This window comes from Hippocampus bargibanti, linkage group LG02 (genome assembly GCF_051943395.1).
Source record: "Hippocampus bargibanti isolate YZ-2025 linkage group LG02, ASM5194339v1, whole genome shotgun sequence".
NCBI classification, from domain to species: domain Eukaryota; kingdom Metazoa; phylum Chordata; class Actinopteri; order Syngnathiformes; family Syngnathidae; genus Hippocampus; species Hippocampus bargibanti.
Window position 1 is genome coordinate 35,720,758 of NC_142735.1, and position 26,447 is coordinate 35,747,204.

At 43.1% G+C, this 26,447-nt stretch overlaps 1 protein-coding gene and 1 long non-coding RNA gene across 2 annotated transcripts in view; one reads left to right on the forward strand and one right to left on the reverse strand.

Annotated features, from left to right (window-relative positions):
* fat4 (FAT atypical cadherin 4) overlaps positions 1–26,447 on the reverse strand; it is a 135,836-nt gene that overhangs the window by 12,637 nt on the left and 96,752 nt on the right. Inside the window, exons 7-13 of the mRNA XM_088991181.1 lie at positions 21,870–22,050; positions 18,067–18,317; positions 11,154–15,497; positions 6,916–7,020; positions 5,662–5,969; positions 889–974; positions 37–216 (exon numbers count right to left, since the gene is read on the reverse strand). Coding sequence (XP_088847307.1) covers positions 37–216; positions 889–974; positions 5,662–5,969; positions 6,916–7,020; positions 11,154–15,497; positions 18,067–18,317; positions 21,870–22,050 — 5,455 coding nt within the window. The remainder of the gene's footprint in view (positions 1–36; positions 217–888; positions 975–5,661; positions 5,970–6,915; positions 7,021–11,153; positions 15,498–18,066; positions 18,318–21,869; positions 22,051–26,447) is intronic.
* LOC148902548 (uncharacterized) lies at positions 157–22,347 on the forward strand. The gene is made up of 4 exons (XR_016114315.1): positions 157–282; positions 892–991; positions 21,904–22,076; positions 22,156–22,347. It is a non-coding gene; the product is annotated as an uncharacterized LOC148902548 (long non-coding RNA).

Sequence of the window (26,447 nt, forward strand, 5' to 3'; positions counted from 1 at the left end):
GAGAGGTGAGATATTCAGACTTTGTTGTTGCAGAACCTCTCAAGGATGCCATGCGATGCCAGCGCCTGACTGGGCTCCAGCGGGCGGCCATTGACGGCCAATTCCATGATGCAGCCGACAAAGTCATGGCTGGCAATCTGACCGTGCCGGTGGAGGACGGACTCCATTGACCCAAGGCCACCCACTGAGAGACGATTGGGCTCCACGTCCAGGATCCTGAAAACACAAAGGAAACCCACAATTACCCGTCACCATATTGTCCCTGTTTCGGCAAATAAATAAGTAAATACATAACTAAATTACTAAATAAATAAATACACATAATCAGTATCACAAGAAATATATACACATAATAATTTTGGGGGAAGAAAAAAATATTATTTATTTATTTAAACTGATATTTTTTAAATATTTTTTTATTTTTTATATATATTTTATATAAAAGATATCATTTTTTAAATGTATATTTTATTTAATTATTAATTTATATTTATATATTTTTCCAAAAAGATATATATATATTTTTTTTTTAAATAAAACTAGATATTTTTTAAAACATTTTTGTAATTTTTATATGAAAATATTTTTATTTTTATTTATATTTTACCCCAAAAAGCTATATATTTTTTTAATAAAAATAGATATTTTTAAAAATATTTTTGTAATTTTAAGATAAAAATATCTATATTTTTATTTAGATTTTACCCCAAAAAGCTATATATTTTTTTAAATAAAATAGATATTTTAAAAAATATTTTGGTGAGTTTTACATAAAAAAAATCTATATTTTTATTGATATATATATATTAGCAAATACAGTTGAACTGCATAGTAGTTGGGGGGAAAAAAAGTACAACAAAACTTCATGTGTATTTGATTTTGTCCTACCAGTCGGTGTGAACAGCCACGTTGCTCACGGCACAATAACCTGGTTCGTGGTCTTCACCGCATAGATCCACTGTCAACGACGCGGCCTGCGGGACAACACATTGTGAGTCACGTACGAGTGGGGGGGGGGGAATCTTTCTCAGACAAATCCGATAAAACAAAATCTCTGGTTTGTACGCATGTAACAAATCTTGGAAATGACAACGAATCCAAAGCAGTGCACAATCGGGTCTTGTGTGCAGCATCCCAAATACAAACAAGCCTGTCAGCAGGTTCCTTAATCACAATAATTTGGGTCAGGCAACAGTGTTGCCACATTCCACAAGCAGAAAAAAATCATTGTCACCGACCTACCCACTCTCGAGGACTTGCACACTGAAATAATCCAAACAAGGGGGCGGAAAATCCTACTGGACCCTCCGCACCCTGCCCACCACCTTTTCAGCGATTCCCCTCAGGCAGACGCTACTGATCCAGCAGACATTTAAACAGCTTTTTCCCCGGTCGCCATTAACTCTCGAAACAGTAACCCAAATCATAACCTCAACGCACCCAGCTGTCAAATTCATAAAGTTCGCAGACGACACCACGGTCATCGGTCTCATCAAAGACGGCGACGAGTCTGCGTACCGACAACAAGTGGAGCAGCTGGAGCTCTGGTGCAGCCGTCACAACCTGGAGCTGAACACGCTCAAGACAGTTGAGATGATGGTGGACTTCAGGAAACATCCATCACCACAGCTACCCCTCACACTATCCAACTCCCTGGTGTCAACCGTTGAGACCTTCAAGTTCCTGGGAATCACAGTCTCCCAGGACATGAAGTGGGAGGTCAACACCAACTCTATCCTGAAAAAGGCCCAACAGAGAATGTACTTCCTGAGGCTGCTAAAGAAGCATGGCCTGCCACAGGAGGTGCTGCAACATTTCTACACGGCTGTCATCGAATCCATCCTGTGTTCTTCCATCAGCGTTTGGTTCGGGGCCGCCACAAAAATGGACAAAATCCGACTTCAACGGACAGTTAGGACGGCGGAAAAAATCATTGGCACCGCCCTACCCACTCTCGAGGACTTGCACACTGCAAGAATCCAAACTAGGGCGCGGAAAATCCTACTGGACCCTCCGCACCCTGCCCACCACCTTTTCCAGCTACTCCCCTCAGGCAGGCGCTACCGATCCATGCACACCAAATCCAGCAGACATTTAAAAAGCTTCTTCCCCCAAGCCATTAACTCTTTGAACTCTTTCAACAGTAGCCAAAATGGAACTGTATAGTGCCACTTAGCAGTTTTTTTGACAACGATACTAGTGCAGCGTGTTCTACCGGAAACAAATTCCTTGTGTGTTCTACATACTTGGCAATAAAGATGATTCTGATTCTGATTCTTAATAGAACTGTATAGTGCCTCAATTGTTCTTATGATGATACTAGTGTAGCGTGTTCTACCGGAGACAAATTCCTTGTGTGTTCTACACACTTGGCCAATAAAGATGATTCTGATTCTAATATTTATACATGCCAAGAGTTGACACTGAACACTAAATATCATCGCGAAACATGACCGTCGTTCCAAATTTGGACATCGATCCATCTCAGCTAACATCGGGCAGAAGACAGACCATAGCCTGGATCGGTCGCTAATCAATCACAATGTGTAAGACGCCATAACTTCCATCTTATAACCCAGGCTAAATTTTCCTCCCCGAAATGCCAAAATCACTACGGTTGAAATCGATCATATGTTTCCATTTGACCGGTCTTTGGTCTTTTCTTGTGTTATCAGAAAGAGTACAAAACCCACTCATAGGTCAGTGAATAGTAGAGATAGGTTCCATCGATAGATGTATAAAACGGTGGTGTTTGGACTGGAAACAGTCCCACTGAAGAAAAGACAGGAAGCAGAGCCGGAGATAGCAGAGATGAAGATGTTGAGGTTTTCTTTGGGAGTCACCAGGTTGGATCGGATCAGGAACGAGTCTATCAGAGGGACAACTCATATTAGAGGATTTGGAGACAAAGTCAGACTGAGATGGTTTGGACATGTCCAGAGGAGAGAGTGACTATATCGGAAAGAAGGATGCTGAGCCTTGAACTACCAGGCAAGAGACCGAAAGGAAGACCTAAGAGGACGTTTATGGATGTGTTCAAAGAGGACACGAAGGTAGCTGGTGTCAGAATCAGAAATCAGAAAACCTTTATTCGTCCCACAATGGGGACATTTGCTTCTTTGTGAGAGCAGAGGATGCGCAAAACCAGGTTAGATGGAGGACACTGATTCGCTGTGGCGAACCCTGAAGGGAAAATCCCAAAGGAGAAGAAGTTGAGATAGGTTCCACAGAAGCAAATAGTTCAGGAGAGGTACCACAGCAGCTGCTGATAGTTATTTTTTAATGGTTTCTACCTACCACCCATTGCGGACCAATGGTTTCCAGCTCTGTTTGGTGATTACCCAGAAAATGTAAGAGGGTGTCATTAAAATGCTCACTATTAACAGTAAACAGATGGGCTCATGGCTCTGTGCTTCTGTGAGAAAATGACTTGATAATTACTAAAATAATGAGCGCCCAAAACTGAGTGAAAGTGCAGCAAAAATGGAAAGGACCAACCCTGCGGCCATGCAGGATCTTGAGCAAACACGGACCACACGGGTCTGGGAGACACAAATCGTCCACAGACCCAAACGTGTTTCCGTTTTTACCACACATGCGCACGCACAACAATGTGACCCCCTTTTGCCGAACAGTAAAAACTGTCCGAACCGTGTGAAGATTTTAGGAACCAATCAGGAGCAATCAAAGGCTATTAAGCTTTATAAACGCTGCTCACAATCGTTTGTCTTGCTGCGGTCTCGGAGATGTGTTTTTATCTTTCCGCGGAAAGCCTTTGAAACATTGTCCCCAGTGCTTTTGTGTGTGGCTGAGGGAACATGAGGAGAGCACCACTGCGGCCTATTGTTTTTGGAAGAACCCGTGTAGCCGGTCTCTACTGTGGTTCATGCTGATTCTTATTTGTTTTAACCTGGTTCTAACAGTCCAACCAATCAAGAGTTCAGGAATGAGTTGTTGTTCCAAATCAACCATAGAAAAGGCTCATTTGTCAAAATCTGTTTTCAGGCTACTTGCTGACTTGGGGGTTTGTCGTTGTGGGTCCATTTTTCTTGGTTTTATCCTTTTTCCAGAACAGGATTGTGATAACACTTTCAGTTGTGACTATGACAGTGGTTCTTAAACTGGATTAAATCGAACCCGAGGGGTTCGGTGAGTCGGTGTCAGGGTGGATCCTCCGCGGCAGAGGTCTAATTTTCAGTTAGTGGGCACAGTCATTGATGGTTCTTAAACTGGGTTAAATCGAACCCTAGGGGTTAGGTAAGTCGGTCTCAGGGTGTATCCTCCGCGGCAGAGGTCTAGATTTCAGTTAGTGGGCACAGTCATTGAAGGTTCTTAAACTGGGTTAAATCGAACCCGAGGGGTTCGGTGACACGGTCTCAGGGTGGATCCTCCGCGACAGAGGTCTAGTTTTCAGTTAGTGGGCATAGTCATTGATGGTTCTTAAAGTGGGTTAAATCGAACCCTAGGCGTTCGGTGAGTTGGTCTCAGGGGTTCGATGGATCCTCCGCCGCAGGGGTCCACCCCTCAGTCTAGTCTGCAGTTAGTGGGCACAGTCATTTAAAGAAGGGTTCGGTGAATGAGAAGATGAAACTGGTGAGGTTAGCAGCCTCCAACAAGATTAAGAACCACTGGACTCTTCTTTTCCTTTCGGCTTATTCCTTCAGGGGTCGCCACAGCAAATCAGTGTTCTTCGTCTAACCCGGTTTTGTGCATCACCTTCTCTCACACCAGCTTCATGTCCTCTTTGACAACATCCATAAACCTCCTCTTTGGTCTTCCTCTCAGTCTCCTACCTGGCAGTTCAAGGCTCAGCATCCTTCTCCCCGATATAGTCACTCTCGCTCTTCTGGACATGTCCAAACCACCTCTGTCTGGAGTCTCTGACGTTCTCTCTGACTTTTCTCTAAGAACCACTGGACTATGAAGTGGAATCACGCAACAAGAAGCCAAGTCAATGAAATACGGGAGTTTGGCCCTTGGTGCAACATACTTTGTGCATTTGAGTCTGTTAGTGATATTTGACGAGACATATCCCAGAGTCAAAGTACGTATGGAGTGGTACATTAACTTCTCAGGCTAATCTCCGACTGGTTCGTTGCCACACACTTGACATTTGTAATCTGCAAAATACGGGATCTTATTCTTTCCATCCACTTCCACAGTCGGCATATGTCTTTACAAACGATCACTCTGCACGACCTACAAATCAACAAAGTAACTGTTCTACCAGGTGCCCCCGGTGAAATTTCCAATTCTCTGTGGGAGAGATTTCCAGTCTACTGGGACGCCTATTTTATAAATGCTTTGACAAGAGCTTGGATGGATTTTTCTCTTCTTGCCACGGCATGTCTGGCAGGGTGAAGCCTCTCATTCAAGAGAAACCGTTTCAATCTTTCGTGCTGTTTTAAATCCTTGTATGGTAAATCAGAAACGAGCAATAGAATGCTAATTACAAACCGTGGATGTTGTAAACCGAGCTACGAGTGGTCTGGGAGACTGGAATTATCTGATGGCGCAAACAACAAGCTGGCTGCCATGTCGCCATGAAACCTCAAGGACATAAACTAACGTTCTGCGTTCAGTCTATGTTCTTGGTCCTTTTACGTAAGTAAGCTGTCGCTTTTCACCTCAAACGCGTCCCATTAAAGCAGCTAGGCTTACCATCCCAGCACGCCTGGCGATGACAGTGTGGAACTGCCCGTCGGACACTTTTATCATGGTCATCAGTTTGTATGTTCCACTCCCCAAGTTGAAGGAGAAGCGCATCCGTCCTTCCAAGATCTCCAAGGCCAAGAACTCTGCCTTGTCTCCGGTCTGGTTATCGTGATTGTACATGAGTAAAGCATTGTTCTTCAGGGTGGCAAACTTGATGTAAATGTAGTTGTTATTGGGGTCCAGCGACGGGAACTCCATGTAAGAAAGCTCCTCAAAGCCGTAGCTGTTCAACTCACAGTGTTTACCGAAAACCCCTGAGGACAAAAACGGAAGAATTAAACAAGCAAATGATGGATCATATTCAAGGTACAGTGATACCTTGGAGTACAAACTCAATCGGTTCCAAGAAAGTGTGTCTAAGGCGAAAAGTGTGTATTCCAAACATTAATTTCCCATAGGAAACCATTAAAATGAGAATAATCTGTTCCCAGGTCCCCATAAAACACAATTTTCAACTAAATAAGCCTTAAACTACACATAATATACCTTATTTTATGTATAATAAATGTGCTATGGTATTGTAATTAAAAAAATATACTGTACTATATAATAAAGTAGTTTTATTGACCTTTGTGATGGTCATTAATGGCTTGATGGAATGGATAGCTTTTTGAATCAATTTGTGGAGCCTGCTTGATGGGATATTTTAACCTTGCAATCTACACTCTACTTTTGAACTATCAATATCAATAAAGTTGAAACAAGTCCAAATTTCACTGCGTTTTCTATCCATTTTCTCACCATTTCACTTTTGTTTTTTTTCCACTTTTGTTTTTTAGTTTCAAGCTCTGTCGTCTCCCATTTGTGTGTGTTTTTCTGTTTCTGTAACCCCTCCCCCCGCTCACTGCTGCGTTAGTCCCCTCTTGACCAATCACGTGCGACTTTAACCGAAGACTGGGGGCGGGGAATAGAGGGGAAAAAAGCCGGCTGCCATTTTCAGAAGCTCCAAGAACCGGCTCGTTCGTGAACGACACATCACTCATTGTGGCACCTTCGCGTGTTTCCCGAAAAATAGTTTGTATGTCAAGATTATATTCTCGCCAATTTAACGTTTGTAAGGCGAAACGTTTGTTAGTTAAATCGTTCGTAATCCGAGGTATCACTGTATGTGATCAAAAAAAGAATTTTTGAGCTTTGAAAAATGGTATGAATGGAATGGGGCGGCAAATACATTTTCACGTTGTCTTCTGTCTTACTCACCAAATGGACAATGACAATAATATCCATCCACTCGGTTCTGACAGGAGCCGCCATTAAAACATGGGTTACACTCACAGTGATTGATGATGGCATCACATGTTTTTCCTGGTTTCACAAGACAACACACGTTAACACGGATGCAGTGGTGAAAAATACTGGAAAACACATGAGCCACAAGCTGACTTGCACAAAGCTTTCATTGACCCATTCTGAGTCGAACAAATAATCATATTTATTTTTATACAGACGCTCCCCAACTTACGAACAGTTACGAATAACGCTACGTACGAACATTTTTGCGGGTACTTTATGTCAAAAAATGTTCGGACAGAGATGTTGAAAGTTAGATTTTGACACATTGGAGATTGTCAATGTTGACGCGACGGACACCAAGGCTGACCAATCAGCGGCTATACTGAAGTGGTGCCAATGAGTTCAGGCCTTGATCCGCCGAGCTCGCTTACGATTGGCTGTGTAGAGTATGTGGGCGGGGAGGAAATCCGTCTTCCCAGTTGACGCTCCAGGAGGACGCGATGCATCACAAAAAGTAATGGCTGCTAGCTCATCATTCAGTCAGTCAGACCCAATGCTATAATTCGTCGTACTACAGTAGGTGTGAATTTATTTGACGACTGGTCTGTATTTTATACTTCCCCATTCAGTGTTTGACATTCCATACAAAATTTAGCACTGGAGCAACTTACGAACAAATTCACCTTACGAACGACCGCTCGTAACGTATCTCGTTCATAAGTGGGGAGCGTCTGTACACAGTAATACTAATAACAATAATAATAATCATAATAATAATACATTTTAATTTCTAAGCGCCTTTCAAAACTCTCAAGGACACTTTACAGTCAGAGGATTTTTTTTTGTGCGGGTGAGCAGTGGCAGCCATTCCCGCCAGCGTTCACTCTTCCCGGAAGTAACTCAAATATATCTAGTTGAGTCTATTCTATTCTATATCTATTAGCTATATAGCTAACTAGATACTACTACTACTAGTACTAGTACTACTATTACTACTACTATTACTACTACTACTACTAGTAGTACTACTACTAATAATAATAATACATTTCATACTACCCTTCATGCTCTCGTATATTTTTCTCCCGCCTTCAAATCTAAATGTTCCGTTTAATTTGATCCGAAAGCCTCCTGAGATATTCATAAAAAGAAAACTGGTCTCACTCGTAAGACCCAACGCAAGATTGAATTACTCTTGGACAAAGTCAATTTGTTGCAGTGCTGAAAGACAAACATCTAATATGAACATGCTGAAAATAAAAAGCGCCGGGAAAGCACCATAAACGTCAAAAGATGAGGAATGTGACATTGATAATAACAATGGGACTCAGACATGTGACATTTATAATCACTGTAACGGACAACAAGGCACATGCAGGAACGGCGCATGGCAGATGGTCCTAGCTAGCCAGCTATTAGCTTGCTAGATAGCCAATAGATAGCCAGATAGCTGATAAATAGCTAATAGATAGCAAGTTAACCAGCTAATAGATAGCTAACTACCTGGGTAGATAGCTAACAGATAGCCAGATAGGTAGCTATATAGCTAATAGACAGCCAGCTAGCTAACTAGATAGCTAATTGATAGCCAGCCAGCTGGATAAATAGCTAACAGATAGCCGGCTAGCCAGCTAATAGATAGCTAACAGATAGCCAGCCAACTAGCTAGCCAATAGATATCTAATAGATAGATAGCTAGCTGGATAGCCAATAGATAGCCAGCCAGCTAGATAGCCAGCTACTAGCTGGCTAGCTAGCTTCATAAATAGCCAATGATAGCCAGATAGCTAGCCATATAGCTAATAAATACCTAATAGATAACCAGCAAAGCAGCTAATAGATAGCTAACTAGCTGTGTACATGTGTGTAGTGTGTAGATAGCTCACAGATAGCCAGATAGCTAGCTAATTAACTAATAGACAGCCAGCTAGCGAGCTAGATAGCTAATTCATAGCCACCCAGCTGGCTAAATAGCTAACAGATAGCCAGCTAGCAGATAGTTAACAGATATCCGGCCAACTAGCTATCTGTTTGCTATCTATAGGCTATCTAGCTGATGCGCTAGCTATCTAGCTAGCTATGAATTGGCTATATAACTATCTGGCTGGCTATCTAGATAGGTCTCTGTTGGCTAGTGATTGGCTAGCTGGCTAGATTTCTATCTATTTCAGTTACTTCTGGGTTGAGTGAACGCTGGCGCACGTGGCTGCCACTGCTGACCCACAGAAAAAAACTTATTCTGTGACTGTAAAGTGACCATGAGCGTTTTGAAAGGCGCTTTCAAATGAAATGTATTATTATTCTTATTATGATTATTACTTATAAGGAAATCCTTTCTTTGGACTGTGTTGTCAGTCGCTAAAAGTTTTGCGAGTACGCCTACGGCGATAAATCCTGACCAAAACGTATTCAATGGAGAGCGGGTGAAAACAGGAAGTGAAAAGTTCACGGCGCGGGCATGCAAACTACTGTAAGTCAATAGGTGCATTTCCTCAGGAGGCTCATTCATCTTGATGAAACCAAAAAGACGGGTTTATTTTTTTATTGTCATAATAAAAATGGACAGTAATGACCGGGACTCGGGGGGGGGGGATTACTTTGCTTTGAAAATGTCTTTCAGATGTGACGACTGGACAATGAGCCCCTATCAAAAATGTGTGTTCTGAATAAGTGCAATTAAAATAAGCTCCTAGTTTTGGCCAAGCTAACAAGTCTGAGTGGTCATTAATTTCCCCGACATAAAAAAAAGGCCTGATTGGTTCTGGTATAAAGCTGCCAATTTGTCAAGCGCTCAAATCCGTGATTAGTAGATCATACGCTACACAGTTGGATAAAGTGTGTGTTTGTTTTTGCGTGTGTGGTCAGTTCTGTGGAATCACACGATACAATGTGATCCAGACTCCACTTTGTAGCTTCACGCCGCCGTCCGTCCATGCTGACTGATATTCTGGTGATACCTCAACCGCCTAATGAGCAGTCTTAAAGGACAACCGACACCATTTTTTGGTTTCCTAACTGACATCAGAAAAAAGGTTTGATAGCATCTAAAATAGCCAAAACACGCAGGCTGATATTTTTAGTCAAATGAAAAACACCAATAAAAAGGAGTTAAAGTGTCCCAAAACTACTTCAAAATGACCCCGGAAATTGTGAGTTTCAGAAGGTCCCGCCCCCTTGTTCGTGACGTCACGCCAAGACGTCTTCGCCTTGCTCGAGAATCAAAACAATGGCTTCAGATTCGGAGAAGATACTTTCTTGTTACTCATCCAGTTATGAATATGATTCAAATAGTTCTGAAGAGGAAAGCATACATGTTTGCAATCCATAAAAGAAGTCCTCAATTCGGCCGTCAATGACAGCAATGTAGCGTCCCAGAAAATGCACAAGATGGCGCCCAAGCTCCATTGTAAAAGGGCTGATTTGTCTGCTGGGAATTTGTGTCAACTAGTATCAAATAGTAGTCTTGGTGCAAAACACAATGATTCACCATCGCGTTATTTATGTAGTTTTCCTTCTAATTTCGCCATCAACACGAAGTTTTCAGACCAAACACAGTACCCAAATTGCATTGTGTGTCGCTTTCTCGGTCAGGGGCGTTCCTTCAGTGACGTCATGTCAGGCATCGTCATCAACTCGAAAACAAGAATTTCTGAATATTCAGCGCGAGTTTTAAAAGGTAAAATATAGCTATATGCGGTAGAATCTTTGTCAAATACGGCCAGCAGAAGTCATTTGAAGTGATTTTACAAATTATGGACAGAACTTGTCCGGAGGCGTCGGTTGTCCTTTAAACTGGTTTTGGCGAGTATAACTAACAGATATCCAGCCAACTAGCTATCTGTTTGCTATCTCATGGCTATCAAGCTGACGAGCTAGCTACCAATTGGCTGTATAACTATCTTGCTAGCTATCTAGCAAGGTATCTGTTGGCTGTTGATTGGCTAGCTGGCTAGCTTTCTATCTTTTTGAGTTAGTTCTGGGTTGAGTGAACGCTGGCGCGTGTGGCTGCCACTGTTCACCTACAGAAAAAACGTATCCCGCGACTGTAGTTATTACTTATAAGGAAATCCTCTCTTTGGACTGTGTGTCTGTGAGTCAGTAAAATTGTATGGGAGTGGATCTTATATCCCTACTATGTTTTGATTAGTCTCAGTGACCGCTTGTTCATAAATAAAACCTTGTGGCTCTGCGCGTGTGTGTCGTACCTGCAAATCCGGATTTGCAGAGGCAGTTGAAGCCGCCGGGGAAGTTCTGGCACAGTGCGCCATTCTTGCAGGGATTGGAATGGCATTCGTTGACGTCCCGCTCACATGCCATGCCAGTGAAACCTTCAGGACAGGTGCAGGAGAAACCCCCTACCAGATTATGGCAGGTACCCCCATTGTGACAAGGGGAAGGCTGGCACTCATCGACGTCCGTTTCGCAGGCAGCTCCAGTGTATCCGGGCCGGCAGCTGCAAACGTAAGGCTGCAGAGGATGGTTGGATACGAGGATCACCGGAACACTTTCTTCTGTTTTCATATCAGGTCCAACAGTGAGACGTCTCTTGCAGCTCGCCCCGTTCTGGCATGGGTTCCGTGTGCATGGATCGTGGTCCACAGCATCTATTTGCACACCACTCTGTCGATTCAAAATGTCTTTGATACTCTGGAAGAACGTGGCCACACCACTGGGGTTCACGTATTGTCCGTGTCCTCGTTTGATAGCTGCCGTCAAGAAAGTCTGGTTGTTGAGCTCAAACGCACCGTAAAGCAGGACACTTGTGCCCAGTCCCGCTAGCTGAGAGTTAGCAATGCGTAAAAAGCTGAGGTAATGTTCGGTGAGGAAGTTTCGGACTCCGTGAGCCTGGAGCCTGATTAGAATGCTGTTATCTACTGTGGCATTGGAGAAGCCCATGAAAAGGACCCGTGCTGTGTTGCTGACTGGGCCGTGGACACCGTCACTGCTTCGGACGGTTAATTCAAAATTTCCATCTGTTGAACGTGCTTTTGAGTTGAGGTTACATGTTCCACTAGGAATATTAAACAGCGCAGAGGAAGGTGGAATGAGGGAACAGTGGAACCTGTCTTGGATGTCAGGATCTTGGGGTCTCACATCACCCAAAGAACCTCCAGGAAATATATTTCCGAAGTAGTGAACAAAGATTTCCATTGACCTTGGCTCTGAAGGGTTGTCGTTTTGATCATTTATTTTGACATGTATGGTTCCCGTGGAGGACATTTGAGGTACACCAGAGTCCTTGATCAGGATGGAGAGATAGAAGTCACTCATCTGTTCTCTGTCAATCTCCCGACTTGTGGTGAGCATTCCAGCTGGACTTAGATTGAAATAGCTGTTGGCAGAGCTCAGAAGACTGTATTTGTAAGGTCCTTGATTGGGCGGTAAGTCTGGGTCGGAAGCTGTTAATGTAGTGACCGCAGTCCCGGATTTCTGGTTCTCCATTGCTTCAGCGTACGTGGTTGTCAGACTTGGACCATTATCATTGATATCTTCCAGGTTCACAATCAGCGTGGCGCTTCCTGTAGAAGGTGGTGTGCCAGTATCCACAGCTAGAATGGTTAGATTATACACAGGAGTTGTTTCTCTGTCGAGCACGGCTGAAACAGACACTTGGCCAGTTTTAGGGTTAATGGTGAAAACCATTTTATCCAACTGCGGTGCGATGGAGTATGAAAATCGGCTCCAGCTTGGCACAGAGTCTGAGTCTTCAGCACTCACAAATGTAACCAGACCACCAGGTGAGAGACCTTCACTCACTTGCACGTCATACAACTCTTGAGAAAAGACGGGTGGATCATTGGCATCCAGTATTGTGATGTTCACAAAAACCTCATCAATATCTGCACCGCGGATAGCCCCGGCGTTTTTGGCCATCACTCTAAGTGAAATCATTTCCTCTTTCTCACGGTCCAGCACACCTGTGACAGAAATCTGACCTGTACGCTTGTTGATGCCGAAGCCCTTCCTCCTGCTTTTCCCAAAAATTAGGTAGTAGACAACTCCGTCGTCACCTTGGTCACGATCACTTGCAAAAACTTCCCCAACCACTGTACCTTTTGGAGCGGCTTCAGATATTTCAAAGTAGTATTCTTTGGAGACAAAGCGGGGTACGTATTCATTGGCTCCTTTTAGCTGAATGTTGACATTGGCAAAGCTGCAGCGTTCCTCGTCTGGGACATTGAATGCCTTGACTGTCAAACGGTAGACCTGTTTAGCCTCATAATCTAAGAAGCCCTGAGTGGTGATGGTGCCCGTGTTGGGATCAATAACAAAGAGGTCACTGTCCGATGATTGTATGACATAAGCCATGATTGCGTTAGCTCCCGAATCAAGGTCACTGGCATTCATTTTCACCACAGTGGTGCCACTCGGAACATTCTCCTGTACGATAGGGTAGTACTCGTCCGGATCAAACATTGGAGGATTGTCATTCACATCAGTCACGTGAATTGTGACAGTCACATAGCTGGATTTTGCAATCCAACCGCCATCTGTAGCCGAAACTTTCAGCTCGTGTTGTTGCTTTTCCTCGAAATCCAGAGGCTGCGCTAGGGATAACACCCCTGTTTTGCCGTTCAATGTAAACAACCCTTCTGTGTTTCCTGATGTGATATTATACTTGATAAGGCCATTCATTTCTTTGTCTTTGTCTCTGGCTGACAGCGTCCTTATTGCTGTTCCCACAATGAGGCTTTCAGGCACTGTGGCTGAGATTTGGCTTTGCGAGAACTCGGGTGTGTGGTGGTTTTCCTCCGTGACGGCGATTCGCACCTCTGTTTGTGTGGACAAAGGTGGGTTTCCTCTGTCGCTAGCTGCGACATCCATGAGGAAAAGCTTGTTTGTGTCAGATATGAGGGGTGATGACACAGTGAGCCACCCACTCGTTTTATCTAATTTGAATTTACTAGAGCTGTTACCGCCTGTAATTAAGTACTCAACTTCAGAGTTGAGGCCAAAGTCTTTTTTGTCATAAGCTACAATTTTTAGTAGTCTGGTGCCAACTTTGACACTTTTTGTGACAGGAGTGAAGTAGCTTGGTGAATCGAACTCGGGAGGATTATCGTTACTGTCAACGATATTCACAATAACTGTCGTCTCACTCATTAAGGGTTTGCGCCCACGATCTGAGGCCGTGACGATGAAACTCTGCCGATTGATGTTCAAACTGCTGGAGCTTGTCGAATTCAGATATCTCAACTGTTGCTTCACAAATATTTCTCCAGAGCTGGCGTTAATTCTGAAATACTCCGACTGGGAACGAATAAAATAAAATATTTTGCCATTGAAACCTTCATCGGGATCAGTGGCGGACACCTGCGTTACCAAGGAGCCCACCTCAGTCAGCTCAGGGTAGTCAAGGTAATAGGACGGACGACTAAATCTGGGGGCATTGTCGTTGATATCCGTTATGAATATGGTGACATCTGTGCTAACTGTCCAGCCAGAGTCGTGGGCAGACACTTTGACAATGTAGTGGTCTGTGTCCTCCCTGTTGAGTGGCCTACTGATCGTGATGTCCCCTGTGTTTGGATTAATGCTAAATGGAAGGCTGGTGTCTGTGATTGAATAACGACTAACAGCGTTAGCTCCAGTATCTTCATCAGTTGTGGTGACTCTCGTGACAGTATAACCGACGGGCGCATTCTCGGCCACGGTCGCGCTAAAGATCTTTGAAAACCGCGGAGCATTGTCGTTTACATCCAGCACACTGATTTTCACTTGGACTGCCGAGTTTTTAGGCGGTAGTCCTCGGTCGGTGGCTTTGACTTTCAAAAGGTACTGGGCCACCTTCTCACGGTCAAGTGGCCTGGTGGTTCGTATCTCACCGGTGGCACGACTGATACTGAAGCTGTTCTCCTTGTTTCCATCAATGATAGCATATTCCAACTGCCCATTTGGTCCATTATCAAGATCGATAGCAGGGACCATTAGCACCCGTTGAGGTGATAGATTCTCCAGTATCTCAGCATGGAAGGGATCCTTATCAAACACTGGGTGATTGTCATTGACGTCCAGCACAGTGATGTCCACTCTTTCATACGACGAATATGGTGGAAAACCTTGATCTCTGGCCTCAATCCAGAGCACGTATTTCTGAATGTGTTCATAATCCAACGGATGCCTGATGACTAGGTCACCGGACAGCTGGTCAATGTTAAAGGCGTTGTCCAGGTTACCACTTGCGATGTAGTAGGATAACGGCCCGCCCCTCCTGGAAGAGCCTGTCACGGCTGTGATGAGGTGATTGGTCGGCTGGCTCTCAGGGAAGGTGAAAGCATGCTCCTTTAGCTTGATGATTGGAAAGTTTCCTCCGTTAACGAAGCGTACTGTTACGGTGGTCGTGTCAGTTTTGGGGCTGACTCCGCCATCTTTGACTCGAACCGTGAGGGTAACCTCAGAGGTCCCGGTCAGCTTCTCGTTGGCAGTGATAGCACCTCGGATAGGGTCGATCTTGAATTTGTCAGAGTTGTGTCCCATCAGGGAGTAGTGCAACTGGGCGTTGGATCCAGAGTCTTCGTCGGTGACGGTAACAGCAAAGACCAAGGACCCTGGACACACATAGCGAGGGCTCATTAAAAGACAGGAAACGACACATTCCCTTCAATTTTGCCAATTAACCATATATGCGGTAACGATGATTTGGTTACAAATTGCAAACACAGAATCTTTCCACTTGAAACATTTGAATGGCAAGTTGTGACATTGTTGGACGACAATTTTTTTAAATACATAGAGCCTCTATATATATATATATATATATATTGTTGCTGTGCTGATGACCATTTTGTGTTTGGGAGCCTTTTACTGAGTGAGTTGCTTGTTCTGTAGCCACAAAGGGACATATGTCTTCTTGTGCCGGTCCCAAGCCCGGATAAATACAGAGGGTTGTGTCAGGAAGGGCATCCGACGTGAAAGCTTGGCCAAAACAAATATGTGTATCATACCTCTGAAGATGGAGGTGACTGATTCGCTGTGGCGACCCCTTGAAGGGAAAAGCCGATAGGAAAAGAATATATATATATATATATATATATATATATATATATATATATATATATATATATATATATATATAGAGAGAGAGAGAGAGAGAGAGAGAGAGAGAGAGAGAGAGAGAGAGAGAGAGAGAGAGAGAGAGAGAGAGAGAGAGAGAGAGAGAGAGAGAGAGAGAAACAGAGAGAGTGGTAGGTAGATAGGTAGGTTGGTTGGTTGGTTGGTACGTTGGTTGTTTGGTAGGTTGGCTGGTAGGTAGGTTGGTAGTTGGTTTGTATCGATGAGAAGGTTTCTTCAGCCGTCATCTGTACAAAAGTGAAGGTTTCGGACGTTTCGCCTCCTATCCAAGAGGCTTCGTCAGCGAACTAAAGTCTGACTGGTCGTATCGGCCCCATTTATATATCCCTAATGTCCAGACCTGGTGGCGCCGGACACAGCTATGATAGGTCCCTACTCTCAGGTTGGGGGGGGGGCGCGGGACCCCCCCCTGTGGCCCCACTGATTGTTCCTACATTCCTGACTAACGATTGGCCTATTACACCCACTCCCCCCGGTATCACCTCATCAGCATAACGACCCTCATCAGCATTGCGAAAGTTGCCTAACCTGTTTTGCCTGAGCAGGCTATTGTATGAACGATCCAAATTGAACCTCACACCACCAGACCGGTTTAATGAAGGATTTTGTTGTTTTATAAGAATCGCCTCTTTTACCCCCCTTTCAAACCATCTATGTTCTTTCGCTAAGATTTTAACCTCATTGTCGTCAAATGAGTGGTTGCTAGCTTTTAGGTGCAAATGTACTGCCGATTGAGGCCCACTAGTATTATCCCTGCGATGTTGATAAAGTCTTTTTTTTGAGAATTTGTTGAGTCTCCCCAATGTACTGCTCTTGACAATTTTCATTCTTACAATGTATGGAATAAACTACATTACTTTGTTTTTTCATTTGGTAGCCTATCTTTTGGATGCACTAATTTTTGCCTTAACGTGTTTATCGGTTTGAAATAAGTAGGAATTTTATGTTGCCAAAGGACTCTTTGTAATTTTTCAGAAACTCCTGCAATGTACGGTACTGCTACTCCTCTCCTTTTAGAATCTTGAGAATTATTGGTTTCGTTCGCTATTCTTTCTTTCTGACATTTGTTGAATGACCACTGAGGGTACCCACAGTTAGTGAGTGCTCTCCTGATATGTTTCGCAATGCTGATGAGGGTCGTTATGCTGATGAGGTGATACCGGGGGGAGTGGGTGTAATAGGCCAATCGTTAGTCAGGAATGTAGGAACAATCAGTGGGGCCACAGGGGGGGGTCCCGCGCCCCCCCCAACCTGAGAGTAGGGACCTATCATAGCTGTGTCCGGCGCCACCAGGTCTGGACATTAGGGATATATAAATGGGGCCGATACGACCAGTCAGACTTTAGTTCGCTGACGAAGCCTCTTGGATAGGAGGCGAAACGTCCGAAACCTTCACTTTTGTACAGATGACGGCTGAAGAAACCTTCTCATCGATGGACCACTCCTGTACGACTGAGAGCTTACACAGACGTAGTTGGTTTGTAGTTTGATTGGTTGGTGGATTGGTAGGTTGGTAGATTGTTAGGTTGGTAGGTTGGTAGATTGGATGGTTGGTAGGTTGGTTGGTTGGTTGGTAGGTAGGCAGGTTGGTTGGTAGATTGGTTGGTTGGTAGGTTGGTAAATTGGTAGATTGGTAGGTTGATAGACTGGTTGGTAGGTTGGTTGATTGGTAGGTAGGTTGGTAAGTTGGTAGCTTGATAGGTAGGATAGTAGGTTGGCTGGTTGGTAGGTAGGATAGTAGGTTGGTTGTTTGGTAGGTGGGTAGGTAGGAAGGTAAGTCGATCGATCGATAGATCGATAGACAGATTGATAGATCGATAGATACATGAATAACCCTGGCCACTGAAAACAATGATAGATAAATAATAGATTTTTTTAATAGATTTTTTTTCAACACAAACGTGCAATTCCAACAATCGTTCTTAACTTATCGTTCTAGACTTAATTATAGTTATGATAGATGTACAGTATTTATTGAATTGGCATTAGGATAATGAAGGGACACCTGGGAATCTTGAAGCAAGTCAAAGCATTGTAAAGGTTTACCTGGCACTGTAGATGCTGGGATGTGGGTAACGTAAGGGTGGTGATGGAAACGCGGCGGGTTATCGTTGATGTCGGACACCGTCACAGTCACGGTGGCCGAGCTGGACAGGCCCCGCGGCTGCCCTCCATCTGTCGCCACCACCAGCAGCTGGTAATTGGCTCGCTCTTCTCGGTCCAGCAGGGAACTGGTGATAATCTGTCCGGTCGCCGGGTTGATGGAGAACTGTCCGTGGCCTCCAGTCAAACTGTAGCTGTTATGGTGGAGAGTGCGGAAAAAAAGGTGGAAATAAGAGGACACGGCACATACTGGCATTTGTTTCATTAAGTGCTGTATGCCATTTAAAATGCTTTCTGATTCAAAAGACCAAACTATGAGTTCCACACAGTGTTTGTGCTCTTCGTGTTTATTATTATACAAATATAGTCAAACCTCGGTTTTCAAACGTCTCGGTTCTCATCCCACTCGGTTTTAAACCAAAAATGTCATATTTTTTTATGCCCCGGTATACAACCGAAATTTGGTTCTCAACCAAACTGAGTGTACCTGAATGCATCACTCCACTACCCTCTGCTTCCTTATATGTCACGTCTTCCTCATTGTGACCGACGCATTGATATTGTTTTATTTTTGCGAAAATGCTGACATATTTGGTTAAGATCTCCTGAATAGTATGATTTTAAAGCAAGCAGAGGATGCTTTGAAAAGTTAGTGTGCCCTGTGTTTGCCCAAAGACAGCTGGGATAGGTGCCAACACGCCCCGTGGCAGAGAGAAAATTGGTGAAAATAAGTTTGTTTTTATAGAATTTTACACATGAACTGCTCTATTATTACGTTTTTATCCGGTTTATGCGATGAAATAGTTAAAAAGTTGTTTTCCAGACTTTGAACGGATTAAGATTTTTTACATTGATTTTAATGGAAAGTGCTGTTTCGATTTTTGAACAAATCGGTTTTCGAACAGGTTTCTGAAACGGATTATGGTCGAAAACCGAGGTATCACTGTACAGTATATGCAGTAGATATAGGCTTGTTTGACAAAATAAATACAGTGATACCTCAGTTTACGAACACTTTCGCTTATGAACTTTTTGCCTTACTAACATTAAAACTCAATATTTTGAGTGACAATGACAAAAACCCTGGCACTGGAGTGGACACATTGTTGCACATTGTCTGGCAGTGACTGAGTTAAGGGTTCCCTTTATTTTTTTGAGCAGTATATAAATGTATATGATGTTGCGTACTCTTGAAATATTCCTGATGAAACGTCTGTGTAAGCTCTCAGTCGTACAGGAGTGGTCCATCGATGAAAAGGTTTCTTCAGCCGTCATCTGTACTTCTTTGAAGGTGTCGGACGTTTCGCTTCTTATCCAAGAGGCTTCGTCAGCTAACTAAATATAGATATTTTTGCACCTAAAAGCTCGCAACCACTCATTTGATGATAATGAGGTTAAAATATTAGCGAAAGAAAACAGCAAAACCCTTCACTAAATCGCCATGGTGGGGTGAGGTTCAATTGGGATCGTTCCTACAACAGAATGCTAAAAGTATACACTATTGTATGGTACTGTAAGCGGCTACCTATTAAAGTCATTCTCTATATAGCTAGCTAACCAGCTATTTGAGTCAGGAAACATATTAGCTAGCTATCTAGCTACACATTAGCTAGCTTTCTATCTGTTTGAGTTATTCCAGGTTGAGTGAACGCTAGCGCGTGTGGCCGCCGCTGCTCACCCACAGAAAAACATATCCTGTGGCTGTAAAGTGACCTTGAGAGTTTTGAAAGGAGTTTATAAATGAAATGTATTATTATTATTATTATTAGGCAACATAGGCTTAGTTACGCTGATGAGGTGATACCAGAGCAAATGGGGCAATCAGGCCAGTCGTAGACCCCATACTCAGACAGGACAATAGATATAATCAGTGTAGTTGCAGGGCATAGTCCTCTGCACCCCCCGCCCCCCGAGAGCAGGAACCAATCATAGCAGAGTCTGGCACTGCCACGTCTGGACATGAGGGATATATATAGGGCCGAATATACCAGCAAAAAATGCTAGTTTGCTGACGAAGCCTCTTGGATAAGAAGCGAAAGGTCCGACACCTTCAAATTTGTACAGATGACGACTGAAGAAACCTTCTCATCGATTCCTTACGAAAGCACCCCCCCACTTTTCTGTGTGAAAACTCCCCAGCAAAATATGAAAACATCTCAACGGATCCTAAACCCCAAACTCCATCTTAACGGACTGTGAGAACCCCAACCACTAACTGCCGGTAACTGGTTGCGGTCTCCATGAAAAGCCCCCCCGGAACCCCCCGATGGGTACACCTCGTACTGTCATTGACGATTAACATCCTCATTACTAAATGTTTTGGGAAACAGGAGTACGCGGGATTACCCCCAAGCGTGCCGAGAGAAAAGAGGACTTGAGTCAACGTCCGGCTTGAGAGGCCGACGAGTTGCTGTGGGCAAAAACTTTATTGAGAAATGGTGGAGTTTTAGACAGATGGTTTGGAGGAGCAAACCACCAGGGAAGCTGGAAAGTCACCATATCGCTCAAGTGCGTTGAATTTCAGCCTCATAGTTTGGGATTTGAATGCAGTGATACCTTAGCTAACGAATTTAATTGGTTCCCAGACAGTGTTTAAGGCGAAAAGTGTGTATCCCAAAAATTAATTTCCCATAGGAAACCATTAAAATAAGAATAATCCGTTCCCGGATCTCCATAAAAAACATAATTTTCTACTTTCTAATTTTCTAAGACTTAAAACTACACAAAATATACGTCTGTCTAAGCTCTCAGTCGTACAGGAGTCGTACAGGAGTGGTACATCATCTGTACTTCTTTGAAGGTGTCGGACGTTTCGCTTCTTATCCAAGAAACTTTGTCAGCAAACTAAAGACTAGTTTGTTGACGAAGTTTCTTGGATATGAAGCGAAATGTCCGACACCTTCAAAGAAGTACAGATGACGGCTGAAGAAACCTTTTCATTGATACACAAAATATACCTTATTTCATGCGTAATAAATATGCTATGGTATTATAATTAAAGAAATAAACTGTACTATATAATAAAGTCGTTTTATTTACCTTTATGAAGGTCATTGATGGCTTGATGGAATAGAGTGGCCGCTTCCATCAGCATTAAACACTTGGTGAGGAACGTAGCCTTCTACTTTCACCATCTTGAGGAACATGTAGGTGCTTTCTCTGCCATCATTTTACCTTGTTCCTCATCAATTGTGTTCTGTTTAGCTGGGTTGATGGCTTTTTACATCTAGTGTACAGATGGCTTGTGTGGGTTGTTTGATGGGATATTTATTTCCCATAAGAAACCATTAAAATGAGAATAATCCGTTCCCAGGTCCCCATAAAACATCATTTTCTACTAAGTAAGCCTTAAAACTACACTACACTCAAAGTTGAAATGAGTCCAAATTTCACTGTTTTCTATCCATTTTATCACTATCTCTCGCTGTCGTCTGCCTGTCTCTTTAATGTTTAACCCCCCGACCCCCCCACTGTGCGTTCTTGACCAATCACGTGGCTTTAACCGAAGACTGGGGGCGGGGAATAGAGTACCAAAATAGTCGGGTGCCATTTTCTTGTTAGGAGAACGGGCTCGTACGCCAACGACACATCACTCATTGTGGCGCTCCGTGTGTAAAACACAACGAAAAACAGTCCATATTAATTCGGGAATGGCGCTCTACGTCATATTTCCAATTCCCGAATACATTCGTGAATGGCAGTGAATGAGTTAATGTCATGAGCAATGCATGGTTTTGAAAATGTACCTGATGACACCGTTTCGGCCCATGTCTGCGTCAGAACTGTTCACCAGCAGCAAGTCGGTCCCAGTTGGGGCGTCCTCGGCGATGGTGGTATGGAAGTCGGACGAGGAGAAAAGCGGCGCGTTGTCATTGACGTCGTCCACCACAACCGTCACGGTCCCCGTTCCGCTCAACGAAGGAGAACCTGAGGATGCAGAAAAAAACAAAGCCGTAAGTCTTTAGCCAGGTTACAAATTTATCGGTTCATGGAAAAGACAACTTATTAAAATATCTGTTTTATTGCTTACAGCTGCTGGTGCTCAGAACGTTCAGGGGTGTGGTATTCTAATCAAGCAAACTATGTTTTACTAATGTATCACTTTAATTTGCATATAGTCTCAATAAATAGTTTGGCAGAGGGCTGCAGAATTTAGGCGTCTATCAAAAATGGCTACGTCTCCTGCCGGCAGTAAAGACAATCTTTCTGGGTTCGAGCCTTTGTCCACAGTGTCCGATCAAACATCTTTGAAAGGCGCTTGAAGTAAAATACAGTAAATTCTCGTTATATCGATATTCAAGGGAGTCCGAAAAAATATCGATATAACCGGGACTATCGATATATCCGATATCGATATAACGAGACTTTACAGTATGTTAGTATTATTAGTGTTGTCGTCGTCATTGTCATCGTTACCATTATTAATTAATTGTCTCACTATTGTCTTATTATTAATAAATTGTCTCACATCTCCCGTCCCACGTCAATCCTCTTCAATGCCAAGCCGCGACCGACAGCCCAAAGCTTTGCAAATGAACTGTTCCATCTATTTTGAACACACAAATGTGACCCTGAAGCACAAATGTTTGCCCACCCAAGTACTACAAGACGCTTCATGGCGGGGGGGGGGGGGGGGGGGGGGTCATAGAAAAATCGGAAACGCTTCGGCGGCTGCGGTGTTGATGTTGATGTTGATATCCTCGCCATGTTTGGAGCGTCACAATCATAACGTCCATTAACACGCCCTCGCTGACGTTCCAACGTATCCAGTTCCTAGCCGGCTAATTCTGTCAACCCACGCTATGTAACAGGATAGATGTGAACTATTCCTACGTGGGCCTGCAGGCCCGGCGGAGACAGCTGCCAGGAGGGGGGGGGGGTTACGTGATATCAGAAGACTCCGAGGGGCTAAAGACCGCACGTCTCCATGCTTTGGACCAGCGGCGCGAAGCGTTCACGGCCGACAGAGACGTGAGAAACGCTTCCCGTCTGATCCCAGCGCCTGTCGACAACGTCGGGGTCGGCACGGGGTCGGGGGGGTTAAGTGCACCTTTTAGACGTGGGCGAATGTGCGCTGCGCTTACGTAGGATTAGCATCACTGGCATGCTTGCGGTGGACGAGGTATTTGGGGGTCAAAGGTCACACAAGTGCTTGGCGGAGAAGGCCGACTGTGTTCTCGTCGGCCGATAAACAGGTTGTGACATCACATCCTGCAGGGGGGGGGGGTCAATAGCATCGAGTTTGTGTGTGTTTCCGACCTAAATAGGGAAACAATGCTATCAGAGGTATTGTCAGACCTGCTGATTTCATATCCTTGCAGCCAAATATTTTCGACATTAGCCGATCCGGTTCTCGGAAGTCACAAAATTTGTATTTCGTTACTGTACTTCAGTGGTAGGGAATATGCATTTAAGGGGCGTGACAGAAGGAGTTGTCTTTGAACGTCTAGTTGTGAGTTGTGGCCTATTACAGCTCATGCATTGTCGACCATTGCTACGTGTGGCTAAAGGTGTTCCTGTGTTGTTTAAGCAACGGTCTCAGGCAATAGAAGAGGTTGAAAAATTACTCTTGATTTGGATTAATGAAAAGCAGCTAGCAGGGGACAGTGTGAGTGAGGGTACTATGGCCGAGAAAGCACGGCAACTTCACTGGGATATCATCAAGAGGCAACTACTTCAACGACCACCATAAAAATAAATAAAACGACTTTATTATACAGTACAGTTTATTTTTTTATTACAATACAATAGCACATTTATTATACATAAAATAAGGTATATTTTGTGTAGTTTTAAGGCTTACCTAGTAGAAAATGATGTTTTATGGGCACCTGGGAACGGATTATTCTCATTTTCATGGTTTCTTATAGGAAATAAATGTCCCATCAATCAGGCTCCACAAATAACCCGCACAAGCCATCTGTACACTAGATGTAAAAAGCCATCAACCCAGCTAAACAGAACACAATTGATGAGGAACAAGATAAAATTATAGCACCTTCAAGGGATCATTCCTCAAGATGGTGAAAGAAGAAGGCGACGTTCCTCATCAAGTGTTTAATGCTGATGAAAGCGGCCACTCCATTCCATCAAGCCATCAACGACCATCACAAAGGTCAATAAAACCATTTTATTATACAGTACAGTTTATTTCTCATTTATTTTACTGTTTATTATAATACAAAATAGATGGGAAACCGTGAAATTTGGACTCATTTCAACTTTGATAGTTCAAAGGCAGAGTGTAGACTGCAAGGTTAAAATGATTAGGCTCCAAAAATAACCCGCACTAGCCATCAGTTCAATTTGAAATGAAAAGACAAGCAAGGGAACCTACTATTAATAATGTTTGTAGTGTGTCTGCTTGTATCTGTTGCTGTTGCAATATCACAATTTCCAAGATGTACAACCCAGAGCTCCTTGAGACACTTCATGCAAAAAGCTATCCATTCCATCAAGCCATCAACGACCATCACAAATGTAAATAAAACGACTTTATTATATAGTACAGTTTATTTCTTTAACGATAATACCCTATCACATTTAGTATACATAAAATAAGGTATAGCATGTGTAGTTTTAAGGCTTACTTAGTAGAAAATGATGTTTTATGGGGACCTGGGAACGGATTATTCTCATTTTAATGCTTTCTTATGGGAAATAAATGTTTGGAAGATGAACTTTTCGCCTTACACACACTTTCTGGGAACCAAGTTCGTAAGCTGAGGTATCACTGTACTTGTTATAAAAATTAAAAGAAAAATAAATAAAGAGAATAACATTCCTTGCAGTTCCAATCCAGCATCTCCGTTTCCTACTAAATAAGGACAAATATGGACATTGTTGACTTTTAGCCGATGGCTTTTTGCCACCCTTACAAATATTTAGAAGAATAACCAAAGATGTGACATCCCAAAACGATTGCAGATTTAAACATGGAAGTCTGCTGACAAATGTGGTGAGAAAAAAACATATTTGGCACGCACACGACATTGTTAAATTGGCGCATATAAGTCCAAACAGTCAATCTTGCCCGTCTTTCAAGTTGAATGTCCTGGCAAACGATTGGAGTCGATCCTCATTCATTGATCGCAGTGTCACTTTAGCGCCGATACCGGCAGCCAAAATGTGTTTAGCAGTCAAGCTGTTGTTGATCAAAGATGAACTGCTTTGTGCTCACAAAGGGATTAGCGGCTAGCGACATAGTAGCGACCTCGACCAAAATGTAGAAGGGAGGAGAAGGAATGATGATTTTTTTATTTTTTTTGGGGGGGGGATAAGTACATGGCGTCTCCTGTATTTTGTTCTTCTACTTCTTTTTTTCCTTTTCCTCTTCCTTTCATAACTTTGCTGCTGTTAACTGTAAATTTCTCCACTGCGATACAAATAGAGCTACATCCAATCCAATTATAATGATGTTAGCTTGCTATCTATTTTAATTACTTCCGGGTTGAGTGAACGCAGGCGCAGGAGTTTTGAAATGAACTTATAAATGAAATGTATTATTATTATTATTACTGTATCTATTAGCTATATAGCTAGCTAGCTATTAGATACCTATTCGCTAGGTATTAGCCATCTATTTGCTAGGTATTATCTATCTATTCACTATCTATTAGCTATCTATTCCCTAGCCAGCACTGTTTTTGAGTTCGCTGACGAAGCTTTTCGGATGAAGAGTGAAACATCCAACACCTTCAAAGAAGTCCAGATGACGGCTGAGGAAAGGATGAGTGGCTTTTCTACGGGTACTCCCGTTTCCTCATACATTCCAATAATATTCAATGCAGCGTAAGAAATATTAGCCCTTCTTTTATCATAGAAAAAAAGTTAATTCCTAAATGATATGGGTTTGGAGTTATGTGAGCTTGAAATGAGGGCAGCTGTACACAATAAAATACAATACATATTAATTTATATAGCGCTTAAAATGTAACAAATTGCTAACATGGAACAAAAAAGACAAAAGCTTGTGGAAGGGAAAAACATTGCAAGAGGTCTGACCAGCGCTTTATCAGAATCAGAATCAGAATCAGAATACCTTTATTCGTCCCGCAATGGGGAAATTTATGACAGTCTAGCTAGCTATCAAGATAGCTATCTATTAGCTATCTATTAGCTGTCTAGCTGGCTGGCTAGCTATCTAGCTCGCTATCGTTTAGCTATCCAGTTGGCTAGGTAGCTCTCAGCGACTGTATCCTGTAACTGTAAAGTGACCTTGAAGAGTTTTGAAAGGTGCTTATAAATGAAATGTATTATTATTATTATTATTATTATTATTATTATTATTATTATTATTATATAGAAGAATAAGAATAATAAAC